Source organism: Melanotaenia boesemani, chromosome 4 (assembly GCF_017639745.1).
Source record: "Melanotaenia boesemani isolate fMelBoe1 chromosome 4, fMelBoe1.pri, whole genome shotgun sequence".
Classification (NCBI taxonomy): domain Eukaryota; kingdom Metazoa; phylum Chordata; class Actinopteri; order Atheriniformes; family Melanotaeniidae; genus Melanotaenia; species Melanotaenia boesemani.
The window spans coordinates 15,076,153-15,097,623 of NC_055685.1; the positions used below are offsets into that span (position 1 = coordinate 15,076,153).

A 21,471-nucleotide genomic window follows, 5' to 3' on the forward strand; every position below is an offset into this window, starting at 1 on the left:
ACTTTACTAATCAAGCATTTCGGTTAAATGTAAATTAAAGTGATGCTAGAGGAACACAGACAATATTTTGATTTTGTTTTATTTTGTTTTTTTTTTTCTTTGTTTTTTAACCAGGCTAAGTAGTAGGACCCTTGAAATCGCAAAGCACTTTGGATATTGAAGTCCTCCACAAATGGAGCTCTTAAAAGGAGTCAAATTTTGTCAGCAGTAGAGGGCGCCTCAATCTTGCTGATGATTTCAGTAAACGTGGCAAGAATGGTATTTAAAAAACTAAAATTAAAACTTACCAATTTCTGATCTTGTTCCTGTCAAATTTAATTTAACAAATTGAGTTTACCCCCCCCCCCCTTTTTTTTTGTAATTAGCAAGACGATTTTGCTAAAAGTTCCCTTTATATTTCTAAACTTAACTTAAAATGTGAAACTTAAGCTTGGTGTACATAATTAATTTCAAAGAATGTTATAAAGAAAAACACTTTAGGTTGGGACACACCAACCTAAAGTGTTTATGTTTAAATAATGTTTAAATAAATAATATATAAATAATAAATAATAAATAATATATTCGGAATATTTGCATTGCAATAATCATATGTGTGTAATGCTCTGCAGACAATAAAACATATTGTGGTTTTATATTTACGGGTTAAAACCACTCCCAAGTAGTTTTGCATTACTTGAGGAAAAGTATGTACATCCCTTCACTGTAAAAGGGGCCCCCTAAATAATGCAACACTTGATTAAATCATGTTTTTGTTTCCGAGAGGCACGTCATTAAGACGTTTCTTTCAAAACAGTATTTGCGTATTTAAAGACGCTGTTCATAATAATAAGGAACTCCAGACACCGACCACTCTTCTTTTTTCTTTTTTTTTTTTACTATTCGAGTCATCCAATGAGAAACCACCAACTCCTCCGACGCTGATTGGTCACAAGCTACAGTCACGCGTTGTTCTTACGTAGATTCACGGAACCATCTACGCACTGCTTGGTTAAGTTTTCACGTTTCACCAAAGAGGTTTACGTACCGGCGCCAAGCTACGCTCAGAAATGAACGCAGTGACATAAACGAACCCCAGGAACTATCCAAGTCAAACAGAAAACCCTATCCTTCTGAGCAATTCAAGATGGTTTTCGAAACTATTTCAAGGATAATAAAACTCCAGCTTCCAGCGTACCTCAAGAAGCTTCCGCTTCCAGAGACGATCGGCGGATTTGCAAGGTTAACCGGTAATTAATAACAACAGCTTTATTTTACTTCTGACTGTCCTGTGAAGATGACACATTTTAAATTTAGCACAGAGCTCTTAAGTCAGCTAGCATGCAAATGAGAACCTAATTGTCATCCCGACTTAGAAAGCCCACCTTTTGTACTCATTTCCGGATACAAAAATATCATCGTTTTATTTTCTTCCTCACTATCAACAAATTACTAATGACCTTAAAGTAGTCTGGTTAAAGTCAACATCCCCCATCAGTCGCTTTTGGAAACGGTTTTTAAATTAACCTGAATGTCAAGAACTGCAGTCTGAAGTGATAAATTGTTAAAAGCCAGCCACTGGGAATGTCATGCAGCACAACATATAGTGCCATACTATAAAGTGTTGCACATGGATGTCAGTACTGTGCCAGACTAAAGGTTATAAACATTATGCAAAGCCTTACCAAAGGATGATCCTCATAATTCACAATGAGTCCTGTTCATGCCCAGTTCAATTGCTCAAACAGTGAATAAAAAGAGAACAAATAATGTGGTGTGAACAGACTGGTGGTTGGGACAGACAGGACAGGTTCAAGTGATGATAGGTGACAGTGATTGGACAGATGAGAGCAGGTTTGACAACGGACAGAATGGACAGAGGGAATTGATCAACCAGGACGTGAGTTAGGCGTTATGCAGTCAAGTAGCAGGAGGGAAAAAGGACTTACTAAAAACAAAGTTTCAGCAAGAATTTCAACAATATGGCACTACAGTGAATCCTATTACTAATATAAGGCAATTAAAAAACACAGTTCTTCATCACTTTTTGTTAACTTATCCATACTTAACTTATTCTTATTTTTAATTTGTAAGATAAATCTCATGATATGTATGCAGATAAACATGACTGAAACCAGAGTGGGTAATGTGTGGTTATACTGCTGTCAGGAATGAGAGAAAGGATGGAGACAGTAGAGGTGTGGTGATATTTGTGCACAGTGAGGTGAGGTATAAAAAGATAGATCTGGGGAAAGTTCACAGATCAATAACAGTCAGGTTTTGGACTGGAAAGAAGAAGCTGGGAATCACTGATTATTATCATTTGTGCTAATTTATATGAGGTAAAATTATAGGCTAGAAATCAGTATATACTTAATATTACTAGATGATAGGTAAAGGTTAAAGTCATATGGTGTTGGAGCTTTAATGCATGTGTGCTATGGAAGAGTTAACATACAGAACAAATGGAATTAGCATGGGGGAGTTTATTAATGAGAAGGGTTTTGTATGTAATAATAATGGAAAGATACAAGATATAACAGTACATAAAACAGAAAGTAAATGTGATCCGACTTTGACTTCATTTGATATAGCAGGTGTTTCAACATAGGGAGTATTTAGCAAAACATTTGGCAATAATCATTATCTCAGTACCATTAACTAGAGATGCAAGAGACGGAAGTCAACTGTAAGAAGGGCGAAACAAGAATATTGTAGAAACTATTGCAGTTGCTTAGAGAAAGGTGAACAGTTGTTTATGGTGAAACATGGAGAATGAACAGATGAATGAATGTCATAAAGTATGACATTGTAGTGTTACATAACAAATTATGTGGTTATTAGTAAAACTGACATGGCTGAACTTTTAGTACAAGTGTTTGTAAAGACTCACAACTCTGAAAATTTATAAGTTTCAGCTCATCACTGTAGGAATGGTGCACTTGAATTGATCCCAAATGTTACAATGGAAAGAACTACATCAGGAGACATCTTGGATTTACCATGAAGTTAAAAGACAGCCATCACAAAGTTTGCACAGCAAACTTCCTCAGAAACAGATGGAGTTTGTTATATAACAAACACGTGAATTATAGTTCATTTGCAGTTGTTTTGAAAAATGATTTAATACAATAATGAAAACTGGAAAAATGCCAACTGTGTGGAAACAATCAATCAAACCTGTCAGACACATCAATCTAAAGACCAAATAGCACTAACATTTCAATTAGGAAACCAATGGAATCAGAAAGGGAATAAACAGCATGTGTTCTGGTTTATCTGGAGTCAGAGATCAGGAAAGCACAAACAAATAAACAAATAGTTACAACTATTGATATGTTCTGAGAAGAAAACCTTCTCATCAAGTCAATTTAGATGTAGGAGTTCAGATTAATTTAATTTAATTTTCAGTTTCTTCTATGAAAAAACAATAGATATAAGAATATGGAACACATATTCTAGCATCCAGAAGAAAGTGGCACACCACAGGGTTGTGTATGCTCCCCCTTGCTATTTAATATAATCATCATTTATACTTTTGAGAAGGAGGAACAATATGCAGGGAGATTCCTATATGCAGATAATGGGACCCTCTGAGTTAAATATAAACAGATGCAAATACAAACAGCAATTCAGACTGAAGAGCAATAGCCAAATAAATAAAGTCTAAAGTTATCAATCAAAATATCTCTGCTTTGTTTTTCTATTATGCATAAATCAGTTTATTTTTGTAGTATATAATCAAACATTCCAAGTTAGAATAGTTTAGTTTCTTGGGGTTAATTTTAATAAATGAACGTAGAGGCAACATGTATATAAAATGAAAGCTAAATATAAGAAGATGAATTATGTTTTGTTTGTCAGGTTGGGACTGGTGAGCCGATCATTGCTGAGCTTTTAGTTGGCTCTTATGAGAACAACATTGGATTACTGAAGTGAAACCAACATGTCAGCTGCAGAATTAACCTCAAAAATCTATAAGTAGAAAAAGCACAAGCGGTGAATATATGTAGCAGGGCTTGCAGAACATTTTCAGTTGACAGCTTTACTGGAAGAAATGGTAAGTAGGAGATTTAAACTCTTGCTCACATACTTAGTAAACCTAAAGGAATATTAGGATTTTGAAACTGGACGTTTATTCTATAAATTTTTTATAGCATATATTGCACTTAATAATACAAAAGATCGTGTATCAATCTACAGTGGAGCTTGTTTGCCATATTTCACAGTGAAAATCAGACAGATATGACAATCGAAGTATATTACTTGTGTCCCTGCTCATACTGGTGTGGTGAGTCAATGATGATGTGGATATCAGAGCACAAAAATCACTAACCTCACAAACCGTTGACTCTTCTCAGATTTCACAAAGTAAAGCAGAATTTAAAACAGTCATGAAGTAACCAAAGAGCCAAAAAAAAAAAAAAAAGTGGGCTGGGACATGATCCATATGGATGCTAGAAGAAGAATGGGTAACAAAGAAGGAGAAGTAATAATTACCTATCCTAGAATAGGGTACAGGTCTTACCAAAACACCTTACACGATAAGAATAAAGAGGAGTATGCACATTATAGTCAACCTGAGTCTATCATGCCTTGATGGAATGTAAATGGAATCAGAAGGAGTGGAAAAAATCTCTCTCTCTCTCTCTCTCTCTCTATATATATATATGTATATACACTGCTCACAAAAATTAAAGGAACACTTTTTTGATTGGGCCTGGCATGAAATCAGTTAAACCTGTCTGGTAATTTTCTGGTTGGTTAAGCAGCTGAGGGCATCGTTAATCACTTTCAGCTGTATTGGTGTTCATGGAATTAACAACAGGTGCACCACAGTGGCAACAATCAGAAAACCCTCAAAACAGGACTGGTTTTACATGTGGAGGTCATTTCAAGTTTCTCCCTCTTGATCTTTTTTGGCTGATTTTTCACTCGTGCTGGTTTTGGCTTGAGTAATCATCTCTACTGGCAGTATGAGGCGATTCCTTAACCCTACAGAAGTTGCACAGGTTGTCCAACTTCTCCAGGATGGCACATCCACACGTGCTGCAGCAAGAAGGTTTAATGTGTCTCCCAGCACAATCTCCAGAACATGGAGGAGATTTCAGGAGACTGGTGGTTATTCTCGGAGAGCTGGACAGGGCCGTAGAAGGTCCTCAAGCCATCAGCAAGACCGATACCTGCTCCTTTGTGCAAGGCGGAACAGGCTGAGCACTGCTCGTGCCCTACAGAATGACCTCCAGAGGGCCACTGGTGTGAATGTCTCTACCCAAACAATCAGGAACAGACTTCATGAAGGTGGCCTGAGGGCCCGACGTCCTGTAGTGGGCCCTATGCTCACTGCCCAGCACTGTGGAGCTCGACTGGCATTTGCTGAAGAACACCAGAATTGGCAAGTCCGCCACTGGCGCCCTGTACTTTTCACAGATGAGAGCAGGTTCACCCTGAGCACCTGTGATAGACGTGAAAGAGTCTGGAGAAGACAAGGAGAACGTTATGCTGCCTGCAACGTCGTTCAACATGACAGGTTTGGTGGTGGGTCAGTGATAGTCTGGGGAGGCATATCCATGGAGGGACGCACAGATCTCTACTGCCTAGGAAATGGTTCTCTGACTGCCATAAGGTATCGAGATGAAATCCTTCAACCCATTGTCAGACCCTACGCTGGTGCAGTAGGTCCTGGTTTCCTCCTAATGCACGACAATGCCCGGCCTCATGTGGCAAGAGTATGCAGGCAGTACCTGGAGGATGAAGGAATGGAAACAATTGAATGGCCTTCACGATCCCCTGACTTAAACCCAATAGAACATGTGTGGGACATTATGTTTCGATCCATTAGGCGCCGCCAAGTTGCTCCTCAGACTGTACAACAGCTCAGGGATGCCCTCACACAGATCTGGGAGGAAATGCCACAAGACACCATCCGTCGTCTCATTAGGAGCATGCCGCGACGTTGTCAAGCATGCATAAAAGCTCGTGGGGGCCACACAAGATACTGAAAAGCATTTTGAGTTGCAGAAATTAAGTTTTTGAAAAAATGGACTAGCCTGCCACATCTTCATTTCACTCTGATTTTAGGGTGTCTACACAATTGAGCCCTCTGTAGGCTGAAAACTTTTATTTCCATTAAAAGACTTGGCATCCTTTTGTTCCTAAGACATTGCCCTGTCGTTATTTGTATAGATATCCAACTTCATATTGAGATCTGATGTATCTAATGTGTTTCTTTAAAGTGCTCCTTTAATTTTTGTGAGCAGTGTATATATATATATATAAAATAAATTGTCCCCTCGCCCTCCGTGGGCGGTCTCATCCATCCAAGCTTGGGTCCTCTACCAGAGGCCTGGGAGCTTGAGGGTTCTGCGCAGTATCTTTGCTGTTCCTAAGACTGCACTCTTCTGGACCGAGATGTCTGAGGTTTGTCCTGGGATCTGCTGTAGTCACTCTTCCAGTTTGGGGGTTACTGCCCCGAGTGTTCCGATGACCACGGGCACCACTGTTGCCTTCACTTTCCAGGCCTTCTCCAGTTCTTCTTTCAGGTCTTGGTATTTCTCCAGTTTCTCATGTTCCTTTTTCCTGATGTTGAAATCGCTTGGTATTGCTTTCCTCTGCTGTTTGTCCATCACCACAATGTCCGGCTGGTTTGCCATTACCATTTTGTCGGTCTGGATCTGGAAGACCCACAGGATCATAGCTCGGTTATTCTCAACCACCTTCGGAGGTGTTTCTCACCTTGACCTCGGGGCTTCCAGTCTGTACTCTGCACAGATGTTCCTGTACAATATACCAGCCACTCCTTGTAAGCTTTCCCTGCCAGCATCTTACACCCTGCAGTTATGAGCTGGATTGTCTCAGGAGCCTCTTTGCACAGTCTACACCTGGGGTCTTGTCTTGTATGGTAGATCTGGGCTTCTATTGCTCTGGTGCTCAAGGCCTGCTCCTGTGCAGCTATGATCAGTGCCTCTGTGCTGTCTTTCAGTCCAGCCCTTTCTAGCCATTGGTAGGATTTCTCAATATCAGCCACTTCAGTTATGTGTCGGTGGTACATCCAGTGGAGGGGCTTTTCCCCCCATGATGGTTCCTCCATCACCACATGATCTGTTTTCCACTGCCTGAGACTGAGCACTTTGTCCGCCGAGGCCATCTTCCTGATGTATTCCAGGATGTTGGATGTTTCATCCTGGATAGTGGTTCTGACACTCACTAGTCCTCTGCCTCCTGCCTTGCTCTTAGTGTACAGTCTCAGGGTGCTGGATTTGGGGTGGAACCCTCCATGCATGGTCAGGAGCTTTCGTGTTTTCACATCTGTGATCTGAATCTCTTCCTTTGGCCAGCTTATTATTCCCGCAGGGTATCTGATGACCGGCTTCTGTATAGACTACCTTCTCTCTCTTTGTCACCATCTGCCCACACTTCTCAAGTCCAAATGACATTCTGATGTCATCGCTGTAGATCCTGGTTGTGTGGATCAGTGAGTCAATGTCTCGCTCGCTCTTGGCGTACAGCTTGATGTCATCCATGTAGAGGAGGTGACTGATGGTGGACCCATTCCTGAGTTGGTATCCATAGCCAGTCTTGGTGATTATTTGGCTGAGGGGGTTCAGACCTATGCAGAACAGCACAGGGGACAGGGCATCTCCTTGGCATATGCCACATTTGATGGACACTTGTGAAATTGGCTTGTAGTTGGCCTCAAGGGTGGTCATCTACTGCCGCATTGAGTTTGCAATGAAGGCTCTTAGAGTCCTATTGATGTTATACATCTCCAAGCATTCCATGATCCATGTGTGTGGCATTGAGTCATAAGCTTTCTTGTAATCAATCCAGGCAGTGCACAGATTGGTATTCCTGGTTCTGCAGTCCCGAGCGACTGTTCTATCTACCAGCAGCTGGTGTTTTGCTCCTCTGGTATTTTTACCAATGCCCTTCTGTGCTGTGCTCATGTATTGATCCATGTGCCCACTTAGCTTAGCAGCTATGATGCCTGACATGAGCTTCCATGTGGTGGGGAGACAGGTTATTGGCCGATAGTTGGATGGAACTGTTCCCTTCAGGGGATCCTTCTGGATCAGGATTGTCCGACCTTAAGTTAGCCATTCAGGGTGGGTCCCATCCTTTAGTAGGTGGGTCATTTGTGCTGCCAGGCACTCTTGGAGTGCTGTTAGCTTCTTCAGCCAGTAGGTGTGAACCATGTCAGGCCCTGGTGCTGTCCAGTTTTTCATACCTGAGACTCTTTGTTGAATGTCTGCAGCTGTGATGGTTACTGGTTCTTGTTCAGGGAGGTTGCTGTGGTCTGCTCTTAGATCCATCAGCCACTGTGCACCGCTGTTGTGTGATGCCTCCTTCTCCCATATGCTTTTCCAGTATTGTTCAGTCTCCAGCCTTGGCGGGTCTGCCCTGTTGTTATTTCCCTGCCACTGAGAGTACACTTTAGCTGGTTGAGTTGAGAACAGCCGGTTTATTCGCCTTGCTTCAATTTCTCTTGTGTACCTCTTTAGGCGGGTGGCCAAGGCTTGGAGTCATTGTTGGCAGTTTCTAGTGCTTCAGGTATGGGCTGTACCTCCTGGTTACCTGTTTTTTCATTGCACCTTTCTGGAGCTCTAATAGTTGGCTCACTTCTCTCCGAGCTGCCTTGATTTTAGCCTCCAACCTCCTCTTCCATGGTGGTTATGTATCTTTATGGTTGCTCTTTGGTTGATAGCCAAGCACCTCAAGGATCACTGCTGCTGAGGTGTAGATCAGCTCATTGGTTTCAGTGATGGTCATTGTAGGAATCTTTCTCAAAGCTGCATTCACATCTTCCAGGAGACTTTCTGATGGTGCTATACTCAGCCTCTGTAATTGGCGTCGGGGTTGCCAGATGTTCATTTTTGCCATGATCTTATCTCTTAGGTCAGTCGCTGCCTTGTGCAGCGTGATTGTGTTATTGGGGCTTCGTACCCAATTTCTGGATGGGGAGTTGTTGTTAACTCCCCCCTGACCTGGCCTCCTGGCTCCCCCTCGCTGTAGCATTTGTGTTGTATCTCGTCAATCTCAAGCTGTGATAGCAGTTGCCGTCTGTGGATGTTGGAACATTGAGCTACTAGTTGTTTGGCAGTGAGTATTGATTGTGGGTTTCAAATATGTGTGTGTGTATATATATATATATATATATATATATATATTTCTTTTTTTTTTTTTTTTTTTTTTTTTTTTTTTTTTGCTATATTGCTATTTCAAAGACCATCCTGGTCCTCCATCATAACTGGGTTTCCAGAGCAGACAGGAACACAAGACAGGCTGCTGGATGTGACACCATGGTGTATCAAGTAGATGATTATAACAACATACACTATGAAAAATGTTAATGTTTGAGGGTAAGTGCATTGAACAACAGGAACCATTAAACCAAAGAATAGGAATGTTGTGGTGGAAATAGTGACTGGAAAGATGGCATTTGTTAATTTTATCCAGCTGTTAAAATACAAGTGAATTGAAATGATTGGAAGTGATTATGTCAAATAATGACAGTAACAAATTTGCAAATATTTGTGTTCAAGTGATTACCAGTTACCACAGGCCCGTCTGCAGCCCAGAGTTAGATCTGTCTGTCAATAAGATTCATAAATGAAAATGTCAATCAGTTTGAAACTGAAATATCATGTTTCTTGTCATATGTGACAGAAAAATGCAGGTATTCTCACCAGTTAACCAGTAGATGGTTGCACAGTTAAACCAGTTCATCAACAACGCTATAAAGCACTATGTGCACTAGATATTCATATCTCTGCAGCTTTGTTAAAAGGGACAATTTTATGACTTGACTATGAACTTAACTGTATCAACCCCAATTCATCAACTCAAAAATTAACTCCAGACACAATTTATCGCTCTACTGGAAATCGCTTTCATTTAATTTACATACATTCCCACTGGGTCACCATTTACTCATCAGAGGGAGCTACAGCTGCAGTACTTTGAATAAAGCAAACAGGTACATCTGTGTTAAACTCTAATACCAACACACCCAAGTATGCTTCAATCCCAACTCTAAAAGAGAGCAGAGCGACCTCTACGGGGCCACAGTAGGGATGGATTACATCTGATGAATCTTAACAGATTCCCAGTTTTTCAACACACAGTAGCTGATGTGTCAATAAAATAACAAAACCAAAAACACACACTTGTACTGGGAGGCATGTACAATGGATTTTCCCAAAACACTTTCCAGGTCTCACAGTGGCATTCCCCATGGTAGCTGCTGCCTGCTGGTGTGAGATGATACTCTGTAATAATGCAGCAGAAGTGAAATGCAGACTAGATGTGAACCCGTCCTGAATGGCTGGTCCAGCAGATGCAGTGATTTCCTTTACCATCAGACTGGATGTGCAGTAGAATATAAACTAGACTAAATATTTTAGAAGTCTTGTTTCATTATTGCACAAAGTGATCATGTATATCAGGGGTTATTGCTGGGATGAGTGTTATATCACAAGATACAGCAGTATTTTAAAACCTTTCATGTTGGATTGTGTCGACCTGGTAAGAATGTTTTGTTTTTTTACTTAAAAAAGTAGTAATATATTAATATTTTGCACATACACTTTTCATGTACAAAGCAAATGGTAACGGATGTTTACAGCTTCATAATGAATACACAGTATGCGTGTGGTCTTGTGTTTTTTGCTAATGTGTTTTTCATATCTCTCGTCTGTAGTGTCTGATTGGCTCAGGTTGCTGCCTTTGCTTGGTATCCTGGCTTTGCTGGGCTATCTGACCATTCGTCCATTTCTGCCTAAGAAGAAAAAGCAGAAAGACAGCCTGATCAACCTGAAGATCCAGAAGGAGAACCCTAAAGTGGTCAATGAGATAGACATCGAGGACCTGAACTGCACTAATGTGTGTTACTGTCGCTGCTGGCGCTCCAAAACTGTAAGTTCAATTTCCAACATGCAGCTTTGTGTGAAATGTGCTTATCTAATGTGACAATTAATGAGTTGCTGTGCTTTAGTTACTTATTCTTATCACTTAAAATAATGTAAGCAGCAACTTTTTTCAAAATCTTGGGGTTCTGCGTCTTCCTAATCAGTTAACATTTAGCTGTTTCCTTTTTTAGTTTCCTGTTTGTGACAAGTCACACTTAAAGCACAATGAACTAACTGGAGACAACGTGGGACCGCTCATACTTAAGAAGAAGATACTATAAATGACCACTGATGGGGGTTTATGTCTAACTTGTCTGTACTTTGTTTGTCTCTGTGTCATATATGTTTTTTCTAAATAATAATACAATCTGACGAGTTATTTCATTGTATTTTGCAAGTTATATAGGTCTTTGTTTTTTTTATGTATTGTTCATCACTTATTAGATTGTTCACAAAACAGCCTTTTTGTATCACTAAAAATGGATTTTGTCCATGTGTCTGTCTTTTTGGACTCCATTAAAATGACTGGGACCACCTTTAGCGGACAACTTTGTGATGACCTCTGTAGTCATCGTGTTGTCTTTTCAGTAAAATGGCAGTTTGAATTAAATTTCCAATTTAGTGGTCCAACCTAATTCTTACATTTTGTGCTATATATCTTTATTTTGGACTATTCTTTATTAAACAGCTTACTGTTTTATGTGCCTTTTCCCCCCACTTGCTTTAAGCAGTACGTGTGCCAATTTTTACCATGCCCATTCTTTAAAGATGTGAGATATTCTCTTCTAAGTTATTGTATGTATGGGAGGCAACTTATTTTGTCCATCTTTTTTGGTTAAAGACATTTAAATGTTTAAGTTGTGTCTTTTTACTTTTCTTGCCTTAAAGCATTTCAAACCACTGCCTTATTGAGTAATATCCTTTCTCCAGTTTTACCTTCAAATCTATTGGAGTATGAGACGAGCTGCCTAAGGAATCACTGTATATAGCCGACTTCTTGCTGGAGAATTTCCATTATGATTAATCCATAATAATTCATAAGTTAGGTTATATTGTCAAACCTATATTTTCAGGACCATGTTTATGAATAGCTGTTGGTGAATCTTTGTTAGATTATGGATGAATTGTGCTAAATTAAAAAGGGAAAAGGAAAAAAAAAAGTGGTCATGTTTAACTCAAAGTTTTAACAGGATTTTAGTTTCTTTTGCTGTTTGCTTGGAGAACTCTTCATGTGACTGAGTCTAAATAAGTTTAAATTCATTACACTGTTACTAAGTGCATTATCCTCTGTTTATCAGTTTCATCATGAGACTTGCATTATTAAGGGGAACAAAACCAAGACCAGTTTCATTTGGTTTTACAGCTGTTTACCAACCTGGCTTTGCATGTTTTCTTGCTAACATTTGAATCAGTGATGCTGCTAAAGAAAAACAAAGAATTTTTTTCAGTTTAAGTAGACATGACTGTTCATTCCAATCTATCCAATGTCTGAGTCATTTCAGTCTAATGAAAACGGATCCAAACAGAGATGGTATAGTGGATTTTCTGTGCTGGAAAAAGAATAAAATCAACTATTTCTGTCATCAAAATTCTATGTTATGCCGCTTTGGATGGTGCTCCTTGACCATGACGTGAGCTAACAAACAACTGTTTTAAAGCATTTTTCAAACAGTAAATATTGACTATAAAAAACATTCATTATTTATTCTTTGGTTTAAAAAAAAGAAAATAAAAAGATACTGTCATTTTTTCCATAAATAGTCTAATACACAAACTTCCAGCTTCTGTCATAAAAATTCAAATAAATGAAAACAATAACAAAGTTAAACTGTTAACTTTGCAGTAAAAAATGTAATTATGAAAACTATATTTCTTTATAAAAATGTGGCTTTAGCAGACACTGAAAACCACAGTGCATGTAGATGATAGTGAAGATATTACAGCAGCATTGTAGACAAAAGAAAAGTGCATTACTAACCTCTCCTGAGTCTTAATAAAACATTCAAACTATTCTTATTACCCTCACACATGGCTAGCACGTTTGTGAATAAAACACAACAGCATTAAAATAAAGACTGCAGAACACTGAAAAACATAACTGAGTCATCTAATTAAAACAAATTACTGCTGCTATTAACATTTCATCACATAACCCACAAAAACGTGATTTGGTGGGCTATACACAAATATATAAATATAAAATAAGTGTTACGTTTCAACTTGACAATTTTTAAATTGTTCAAATAATTCTAGTCATAAAAAATGGGCAAACACTAGATTACATATGATTATGTCCATCCTTACAAAATGTAAACCATTTGCCTTATGCTAATACCATATAGCTGATTAAATGTTCATTTAGAGCTAAACACATTACTGCCTCTTGTACAGCGTTCATACAGCATGACAGTGCAGATAGTGGGACATGGGTCGTTTGTTCGGAACGTAGGGACTGGAAACCACCAGAGGCTATAAATACTGGCTGATTCAAACAGCAGGCGCTGACCATCGGAAAGACCCTTGGTGGCTAGAGAGCAGCTCAGCATCGGAGGTGTGAGAAGTCTTATGTAATGTCCTCTTTCAAGGGATTTGAATGTCAAAGTGTACTCTCATAGGTGACTGGACTTTCATTGTCATCTTCACTTCCTGCTGCAGTCCCTATAGAAGACGAAGAGGTGACAGAGAAATGATAAAGAGTCAAGAAAAACTGATACTGTACAGATTTTTTATTTATTTATTTATTTATTTTTTTTTAGTAATAAGACAACTAAAACAAATGCTCAGCATTAGGTTACAGCCATGAGTTGTCATTTTGAAATTGTCGAGTGTTCAGTGAGTTGTGTGGACACAAATGAAAAGGTAAACACAAGTGATCGAGAGCTACTTAAATTCTTGCTTTTATTAGCAAAGCTATCACAAAGGTACTGTAGATAAAGCATCTCGAGGGAAGGATATTCACCACTGGAACACAACTACGAGCAAGGTTACGCAGGGTTGCTGAGCTGAGTTGAGTGATTGAGTGCCGGACTTTACCTACCCAAGAAAAATGCTGATAAATTGGGTTTGACTCGCTCACCACAGACTGAGTTCTTCGGTCTCTGGAGCATGTGAGGCCCAGAGAGCCCTATAATAAGAGCTCCTACGGGTGCTGTGAGGAGAATGGCGAGCACAGCCACAGTCAGCACGTCCATGCCGTACTTCTGTAGCAGCTTGTCATCCTTTGTTCTGGCCATGTCTAAAGCTGTGGAGCCTATTGCGGCCTGATGAGGACAAGGACAAAAACAGTTTAAAAAAAAATAAATAAATAAAGATAGCAGAAAACTGAAAACATTTCCAGACAGATAGGTTTACTGCAAACAATGTTCCAATGCTAACATACCTGCACTGTTGCTTTAGGCATCCATGCTAGGGCTATGAACACTTTTTCCCTTAAGTTAAACCCAGCACACAACACACACACAAAGGTGAACAGCACCCTAACCAGCAGAGCAATGAGCAGAGAGGCTATACCCAGACCTGGAAAGACATGTAGACAACAGTCACACAAGGACACCATAGGACACTTTTTTTAAAGAAAGATAGCAAGGATCTGTTTTCTAAGAAGCCTACAAGGAAAAGTAACATGAGAGTAAATTAAAGAGTTGCCGACACAGACAGGGATTTTATTATCTACAGGACAGGATAGAGCAGTCTCTCATGTCATGTTTGGCTACGCAAATATATTTACATGCATTCATGCTGTCACATTTGCATTTTTTCCAATGATTACACTGTTAGTTTTTAAGGCTTTATGTTGTCTCACCAACTGCGTGTCCCTCCAACTCCGACACTCGAATCTCAGCCCCTATCAGTCCGAACAGAAGTGGCTGAAACACGTCCCACGCCCACCCCACCACTTCCTCCACACGTGCCTTCACACAGTGTACAGAAAGTGTTAATCAAATTTGGCATGCAGCAGCACAGCAGTGTAATAACTCAGACACTGATGAGACACTTGCTGCGTTTCCTACTGAGCTTATTGAAAATAAACACTGAATTTGATTCATTGCTAATTGAGGCTGGAAAAAAAAAAAGTACGTGGCTTGCAGATATAGTCACCTTTTCTGATCCCCAGCCGAGGCCAGCCAGGAACGCCAACACCAGGGTGCAGAGGCCTCCAGAGCCAGGAAGGCCTGCCACTCCACTGCCAAACACGGCAAAGACAGACAGACCCAACACCAAGAAGGACCGCTTCATCACTACATGTTTCTACAAGAAAAAGTTTATATTTCAGATTATTTCAATAGAAAAAAAAGAATCAGTCTAACAGGTTAACAATATTCTGCATATAAGGGTCACTTCTCCCAGTTTATTTTACAGAGTATGTTTAAAAGTAGTGTAAGGACCTCCAAGCACCAAGCTTATATCAAGGTAAAGATGGGTGACAGTGCAAACCTGGTCAACACTAGGGAAGTACTGAATCAGGAAGCCGAGGACAATCCCAGCAACCATCCCTCCAATGACCTCCAGTACACCTCGAAGGAGGTTGTACCAAGTGGAACCTGAAAGAATCAGTTACAGCAACTACATTAGATTTCAAGTTCATTAGGTTAATTTGTCTGTAAATGATGCAGTTTAATATAAAAAGCCTCCAAGAAATACAACCAGAGACTAGTCCAGTTCATTTTATTATAAATTTAAGGGATGCTTATTTGTAGTTATTTCACCATCTAGTGTTGAATACTGTAGTGCCGCATTATGCAGAGATATTTTGCCTGCCTTTTTTATATTCAAGAAGGTTAACTTTATATTATTCATAGAGTTCTGTGTACAGCCAGTCAGCACTACAAAGTTCAAAATTACCACTTTTTTATTACTGTAAAGGTAGGATTTAAAATACACAAGTTGTGACAAAAACAAGGGAAAATAAACTAGATTAGGTCCTTTTCATAGAAATTTTACTGTTGTTTATTCTTTTAGACTACTTACACAAAAGCAACACTGGCATGCTGATGTTATACAACAGAATCTGCACAATTCCACCCTCTGCTGAGCTCCTGACAAACTACAAGCGGTATTTATTTTTTCCTAAGTTCTTTCAGTCTTCACCCACTTGCTGCTTCTCCCCTGGAGATCAGTTGGTGTTACATTTCAGAGAGAATGAAACTGAATCATTTTAGTCGCTGCACATAATACCTGTGGCAAAGGCCATGCCCAAGCATGTGGTGAACCCTGTGATGGCAAGAATATCATCAAAGCTGCCTGCAGCCATCAGCAAGGTGGGGATGCCCTGCTCCACGCCATATCCATTTTTTTGAAGCAGCAGCATGGAGGGAACCACCACTGCTGGACTTACAGCACTCAAAACAAAGCTAAAAAGCAGAAGATATGGATTTTTATTTTACTTTATTAAACCAACTCCTTCACAGACAAAGCAAATCAAAATGTAAAATTTGACATTTCAGACACACACTGCAAGAAAATTTCTTTTCAAATAAAGTTCTGCAATAAATCCCAAAAGTTATAACCCAAATTCTAGCAATAGATAACAATATTGCTTTGGTCTCAAGTCACAATTAATCCTCCAGTTTAAATCCATTAAGAAGTCTAACAGTCAATCAGATGGTTACAGTGGCTCCCAGGTTTCTTTACAGCTGGTGACAGTATGTGCAATAGCGAGTTAAGGTGAGAAAGAGTGTGAGTAGTGTTATATTTACCCGAGGATGAAGGCCCACACCCAGGGCAAGCCCATGAGGAAGTGAGAGATGAGAGCCACAGTGCAGGCCTCTACTAAGCAGGGCCCAGCTGCCACACGTATGCAAACAGATTTGAGTTTTCTCAGAGCCTAGCAAAAGAAAACATACATGATTTCACACTTTTAACGGTATTTCAACAGTTGTATGCAATGATATGTAAAATATTAACAAAACACTTAAGTCTTACAGTGCTGAGCAATGAGTTGAGTAATAAGCAAGATATCTGAAATTGCCTTTACAACTATGCAGGTTGTCAATTAAACCTGAGCTAGAATAAACAGAAACTAAATATAGTACTAGTATAAATACATCCAGCAACCTAAATATATCACTTTTGAGATGCTCTAACTGGAATTTGTTGAATCAGTGAGTACTTTTTACACCATAATTATCGTATCTCTAAACAATTCAGTGCAGTGTGGAGTGCTTCACTAGTAGAATATAATCACACCTTGGGATCCAACCCCAAACCAGCTCTGGCCAGGATGACAGCCAAAGCAATGTTCCTCAGAGAAGCAGACCACCTGTAGTCAATGTACACCCCATCTGTTACCACAGGGATGTTCCTCAGCAGGAAACCCATCAGGAGCATACCTGCAGCAGAGCAGAGAGGTGGGGAAGAGGAAAGATTATCCTTTATATCATCAAGTGCTGTTTATTCTTTGAGACTATTTCTCACGAAGCTACAGAACAGCAGAATAAAGCTCATCTGTTTTGTGAATGTAGGGCATGCATGCTGGAAATTGTGGCTCGGGAACACTAATAATGCAGATTTAAACAATCTATAAATCTATATTTCTTCTAAACTTGATTAATCTTAACATTCTTTTCAGGTGTAAACAGCTAAAAATGTGTAAATTATAATACATTTGATACATTGCTGATGGATGCACAGCAAACTAATAGCATCAGCTAAACTAAATTACACTTTAATCTACCCATAATCCACCCTGTTCTTATCCATGTCATTTGTCTCAATGTTCTGAACAATATATAATAATTAATTCTGAAGGACCATGTTGTCTATTTTAAGTATTTTTAAGGATACTTATCAAAGTTTGAAACTGTATTTTTATCCATTCAGCAAACCCTCAGTTTGCCTAATTTTGACTGAACAGATGAAGGAACCACTCTGTGCACATACATAAAACAAACAAATGCCTAGAACAGGGGTAGGCAACTTCCATTCTCGAGAGCCGCAGTCCTGCAAGTTTTAGATGTTTCCCTGTTTTAACATACCTGGTTCTAATGAATGAGTCACTGAGCAGAACTTGTTAAGCTCTTGGATCCATTTAATTGGAATCGGGTGTGTTAGAGCAGAGAAACATCTAAAACCTGCAGGACTAGGGCTCTCAAGGACTGCAGTCACCTACTCCTAGTCTGGAAGAAAAAAACAACATTAACTTAAAAAGTAAAAACTTTTTTTTTTCATACCAAGAAGTGGCGGGAATGGTGGAACTTTTGGTAGTCGGATGAGAACGACCAATTTTCCACCAATGAGTGCACAAAGGAAGAGTATTGTTATGCCAAACAGGTTTCCTCCTGGAAGACATTCTTCTTCTGTTATGGACCAAACCACCCCAAAGAGCACAGCAGCCAACAGGACTAGAGAGGAAACAGGAAACCCCGAGGTAAATTATGAAGACCTGGACTACATCACCATCCTGGGTGAGCATGACTTGACAGGGACTATAGAAATTGAGAGGGAAAAAGAACTTCTGGTATGTATTAGTGATATGCTATAATTTTAACCTCTTAAACATCTTTAAAGCCAAATCATTTAATGAACTCACATGCTATGAGCTAAGCATTGACTGAATGCCTGCCTTTATGAATTTTGGTTAAATGCCAGCAAAAACTGTCGATTTGGAGTCTGCATACACACCCATGTCTTTATACATCTAAACACGACTGTATTTCTCTGGTAGAAAATCAGTGACCAATAAATTCACATGCTTACTTTTGGTAATGATAGAAGCAAGAAGACCTCTTGGTGGACAAGGACAAAATCTGTGAAGTAAAGGGCAACAAACCACAGGTGGGTCCGTGTTGGTGCCAGCATCCACCACAGGGTTGCGAGGTATAAAATAAGTGGTCTCCTCTGTTATATTTGGAGTCGAACACCGCCGTACCACAACATGGATCTGGTTCACATTTAGGTGCTTTAAAGGAAAATCAGAACATGGTGAAAAGTATGTCGGTGATTTATCTACAATACATAATGTTTTTGTTAAGATGCCCTGACAACATTTTAACTAAAATACTGAGGAATGATTGAGAAAATATATGAGCTTGACTTAAAGCTGACAACTGTGGTTTCCACAGCATGCTGACATAGTAAGAGTGTAGTGTATGACACAAGGCATAATTATAACTGTGTTGAGTGGTGTAAGAGATTGAGAAACAATGTGAAAACAAATCATTTAGATGTACAAGTTTATCATTTTCAATCTTGTGATTCCACACTTGCACACAAATGGATTGGAGTTTAAACTACTTTTCTTTTTTAAAAAGCTGAATTTGTTTGCAGACACAAGAACCAGAGTAAACTTGGTAAAAATAATAAATTATTATTATTGTGGTAATATATTACCTCAACATGGTTTGCTGCGGCCAAAGTGATTCTGTCCAGCATTGGGCTGGGTGCTGGAGTGGGCACCGGACTGGGAACTGGACTGTGTGCTGGACTAGATGCCGGGTTCTGCTCCAAGGTAGCGGGTTTCTGTTCAGAGTCCTCCATGGCAGTACACTACTGAATTTCTGTTCTTCTCGTTTCTCTGTCACAGTAAATCAAGCCGAGGGGTGTGATCGGCCATTGATGGGTGGTCCCTTTACTTCTGCTTCTGGACGTTGAGCTCTGACCTCAGGCTCCTTTTCATACAAGACATTTTTATCAGAGGTTAAATACATGACTGCTGAGTCAATAACAGACAACAGTGGTGTAGGTGTTGAAATGGACAATGTGAAATGTTAGATCTAATTTCAACTGTCATTCTGTGCTTTGATGCTAACTATAAGAACTAAAATTTAAGTTAATATCTGTGAGAAGAAAAAATCCCCCTCTCAAATAAATTCTATAACATTTTTTTTTTCTATTTTATTGACAGTTTGGTGATCTGGCAAAGAGAAAATATGTGCTGAGCAGTGTATCATCACTTAAGTGTTTTGACTCTTTACAATTGTCCCTGCTCTTCCCAACTTTTTGCTCCACTCCATTAATTTATTAACTAATTAACTATTGTTCACCATATATTTTAGCCACAGTTACTGATTTATTTTTAGATTTACCTTACTCATCATTGTTTATTTTTGGAAGAGTCACTGACATGGTTACTGGTCAAAATGACGTTTTTTTTATTTATTTTATTTTCCTCTATTCAACTCACCTACTAGTTGAGCTAGTTTGAACTAGTATAAAATATAACCGAGTTGCAGCTACCTATCTAGTTAAAAAAAATTGGGCATTATGGGGCACTATACGTGTAAAGTATATGCTAGCTTTAGCTCCCGCTATAACAGAGTAGTGCATGGCAAAGTAAAGCTACTACAATGTTTTGATGGGTGCCTTTGGCAACAGGCGTTTGTTAATCCAATTAAGAACAGACCACACTAATCAATGCTTACAGCTCGACCATATGGCACATCTAGTTACTGACATTCTAGTTAGTTACTGGTTACTGTGTGCCAATGCAAGTAGGTTAGAGTTGTCGATGACCACAAAACTAGCATCGGCAGCCATCCAGTTAACCAATGCGATGTAAGACTGTTGGGTATGTTGCTTTGCTATTTGTGTAGGCTTACTAAGGTAGCATACACGTATTTAGAAACAACTGTAATCAAAGCTATGCTAATAAACTAGCCTTTCAGTCAGCGCCTCCCGATAACCCATACCTGTTAATCCATTATCGGACAATACATCCTCACTAACATCTGCTAATTTTCTTAAAAGTAGTTTTAAAAGACCTATTCTGTCCTTTAACTGTCCCTCTTTTTCCAAGGTTGCATTAACTTAGTGCAGTATCCCGTGGTACTTTTCTTCTCCCACATTGTGATTTACATGTAGTGAAAGCTACGTTTTAAGTTACATGTTCATCATTTTAACAACAAATAAAGGTAATTAACCCATTAAGCGTTCAACAAACACAGTTTCCTGGACCATGTTATATTTTTACGGTAGCTCGTGGTCGATATTAGATGTCTCCTCTGTAACTGGCTAACTGTGTTCTTCCGTTTACCAAGTGTCAACATTTCCTCCAATTCAAAATCACGGTAGGTAGGTAGATATGTACGGAGACCCTCACAGACCAGAAAGGTCTCTTCAAAAATACATTAGAGAAGAAAAACACCTCACCTCATATCGAAAGTATTACCATCGTTTGTAAACTGCCAGTGGCAGCGTTCTCAGGTACTTCTTCGGTTCACACACCAGCTGGGAAATGGGAATGAAGCGGATTAGTGGTGAACAGGCAAGTAAATAGTGCGCACTGGTGCTTGTTTGGAGATTGAGGGGTCTAGGAGGACCTTGGGGGTAGGGAGGGGGGCTACTGTATTTTTTATTTATTATTATTATGTATATTTGCATTTCATGTCGTTTACCTTTTTAAAATGACTCATAATAGTGATGAGGATACATGAAATCTAAAAAATAATAATAATCACCCAATCCACATTTTTCAACAAAAAACTAATATGTATATTCAAACATACCATTTCATGTGTCTTACTCTGTCTGAGGTGGTCATGGTGACATGTTTCATCATATGCACACTAAAATCCAAACAGACTACTTTAGAAAATAACTAATTTAAACAAAGGACATTCTAATATGCTGTGTGTTTATTGCAAGATGT

At 39.3% G+C, this 21,471-nt stretch overlaps 2 protein-coding genes across 5 annotated transcripts; one reads left to right on the forward strand and one right to left on the reverse strand.

The window, feature by feature from the left end:
* Positions 1-1,048: 1,048 nt before the first annotated feature.
* Positions 1,049-12,339, forward strand: cisd2 (CDGSH iron sulfur domain 2). Its single transcript, XM_041982687.1, has 3 exons — positions 1,049-1,229; positions 10,679-10,893; positions 11,078-12,339. The coding sequence occupies exons 1-3, from the start codon at positions 1,127-1,129 to the stop codon at positions 11,165-11,167; spliced, it is 408 nt and encodes a 135-aa protein (XP_041838621.1). The 5' UTR covers positions 1,049-1,126; the 3' UTR covers positions 11,168-12,339.
* A 226-nt stretch (positions 12,340-12,565) lies between these two features.
* si:dkey-162b23.4 (sodium/hydrogen exchanger 9B2) lies at positions 12,566-21,340 on the reverse strand. 4 transcript variants are annotated; one of them, XM_041982682.1, is made up of 13 exons: positions 20,973-21,340; positions 19,215-19,492; positions 18,582-18,783; positions 18,056-18,226; positions 17,073-17,215; positions 16,583-16,710; positions 16,062-16,237; positions 15,321-15,427; positions 14,985-15,134; positions 14,689-14,797; positions 14,266-14,402; positions 13,963-14,146; positions 12,566-13,544 (listed from the first exon to the last, which is right to left on the reverse strand). In XM_041982682.1, the coding sequence occupies exons 2-13, from the start codon at positions 19,359-19,361 to the stop codon at positions 13,483-13,485; spliced, it is 1,716 nt and encodes a 571-aa protein (XP_041838616.1). In that variant the 5' UTR covers positions 19,362-19,492; positions 20,973-21,340; the 3' UTR covers positions 12,566-13,482. The 4 variants fall into 4 exon arrangements, with proteins under 4 accessions (XP_041838616.1, XP_041838613.1, XP_041838615.1 ...); XM_041982679.1 differs by having other exon boundaries at positions 13,924-14,146; XM_041982681.1 differs by lacking the exon at positions 20,973-21,340 and adding an exon at positions 20,744-20,964 and having other exon boundaries at positions 13,924-14,146.
* Positions 21,341-21,471: the final 131 nt, after the last annotated feature.

Coding starts and splice junctions, on each gene's coding strand:
- si:dkey-162b23.4 (XM_041982679.1), bottom strand. CDS start 19,361: ATGGAGGACTCTGAACAGAAACCCGCTACCTTGGAGCAGAACCCGGCA. Junction 18,784..19,214: donor CCGCAGCAAACCATGTTGAG/GTAATATATTAC, acceptor TTTCCTTTAAAG/CACCTAAATGTGAACCAGAT. Junction 15,135..15,320: donor ACTTCCCTAGTGTTGACCAG/GTTTGCACTGTC, acceptor TTTTTCTTGTAG/AAACATGTAGTGATGAAGCG.
- cisd2 (XM_041982687.1), top strand. CDS start 1,127: ATGGTTTTCGAAACTATTTCAAGGATAATAAAACTCCAGCTTCCAGCG. Junction 1,230..10,678: donor CGGATTTGCAAGGTTAACCG/GTAATTAATAAC, acceptor TCTCGTCTGTAG/TGTCTGATTGGCTCAGGTTG. Junction 10,894..11,077: donor GCTGCTGGCGCTCCAAAACT/GTAAGTTCAATT, acceptor TTCCTTTTTTAG/TTTCCTGTTTGTGACAAGTC.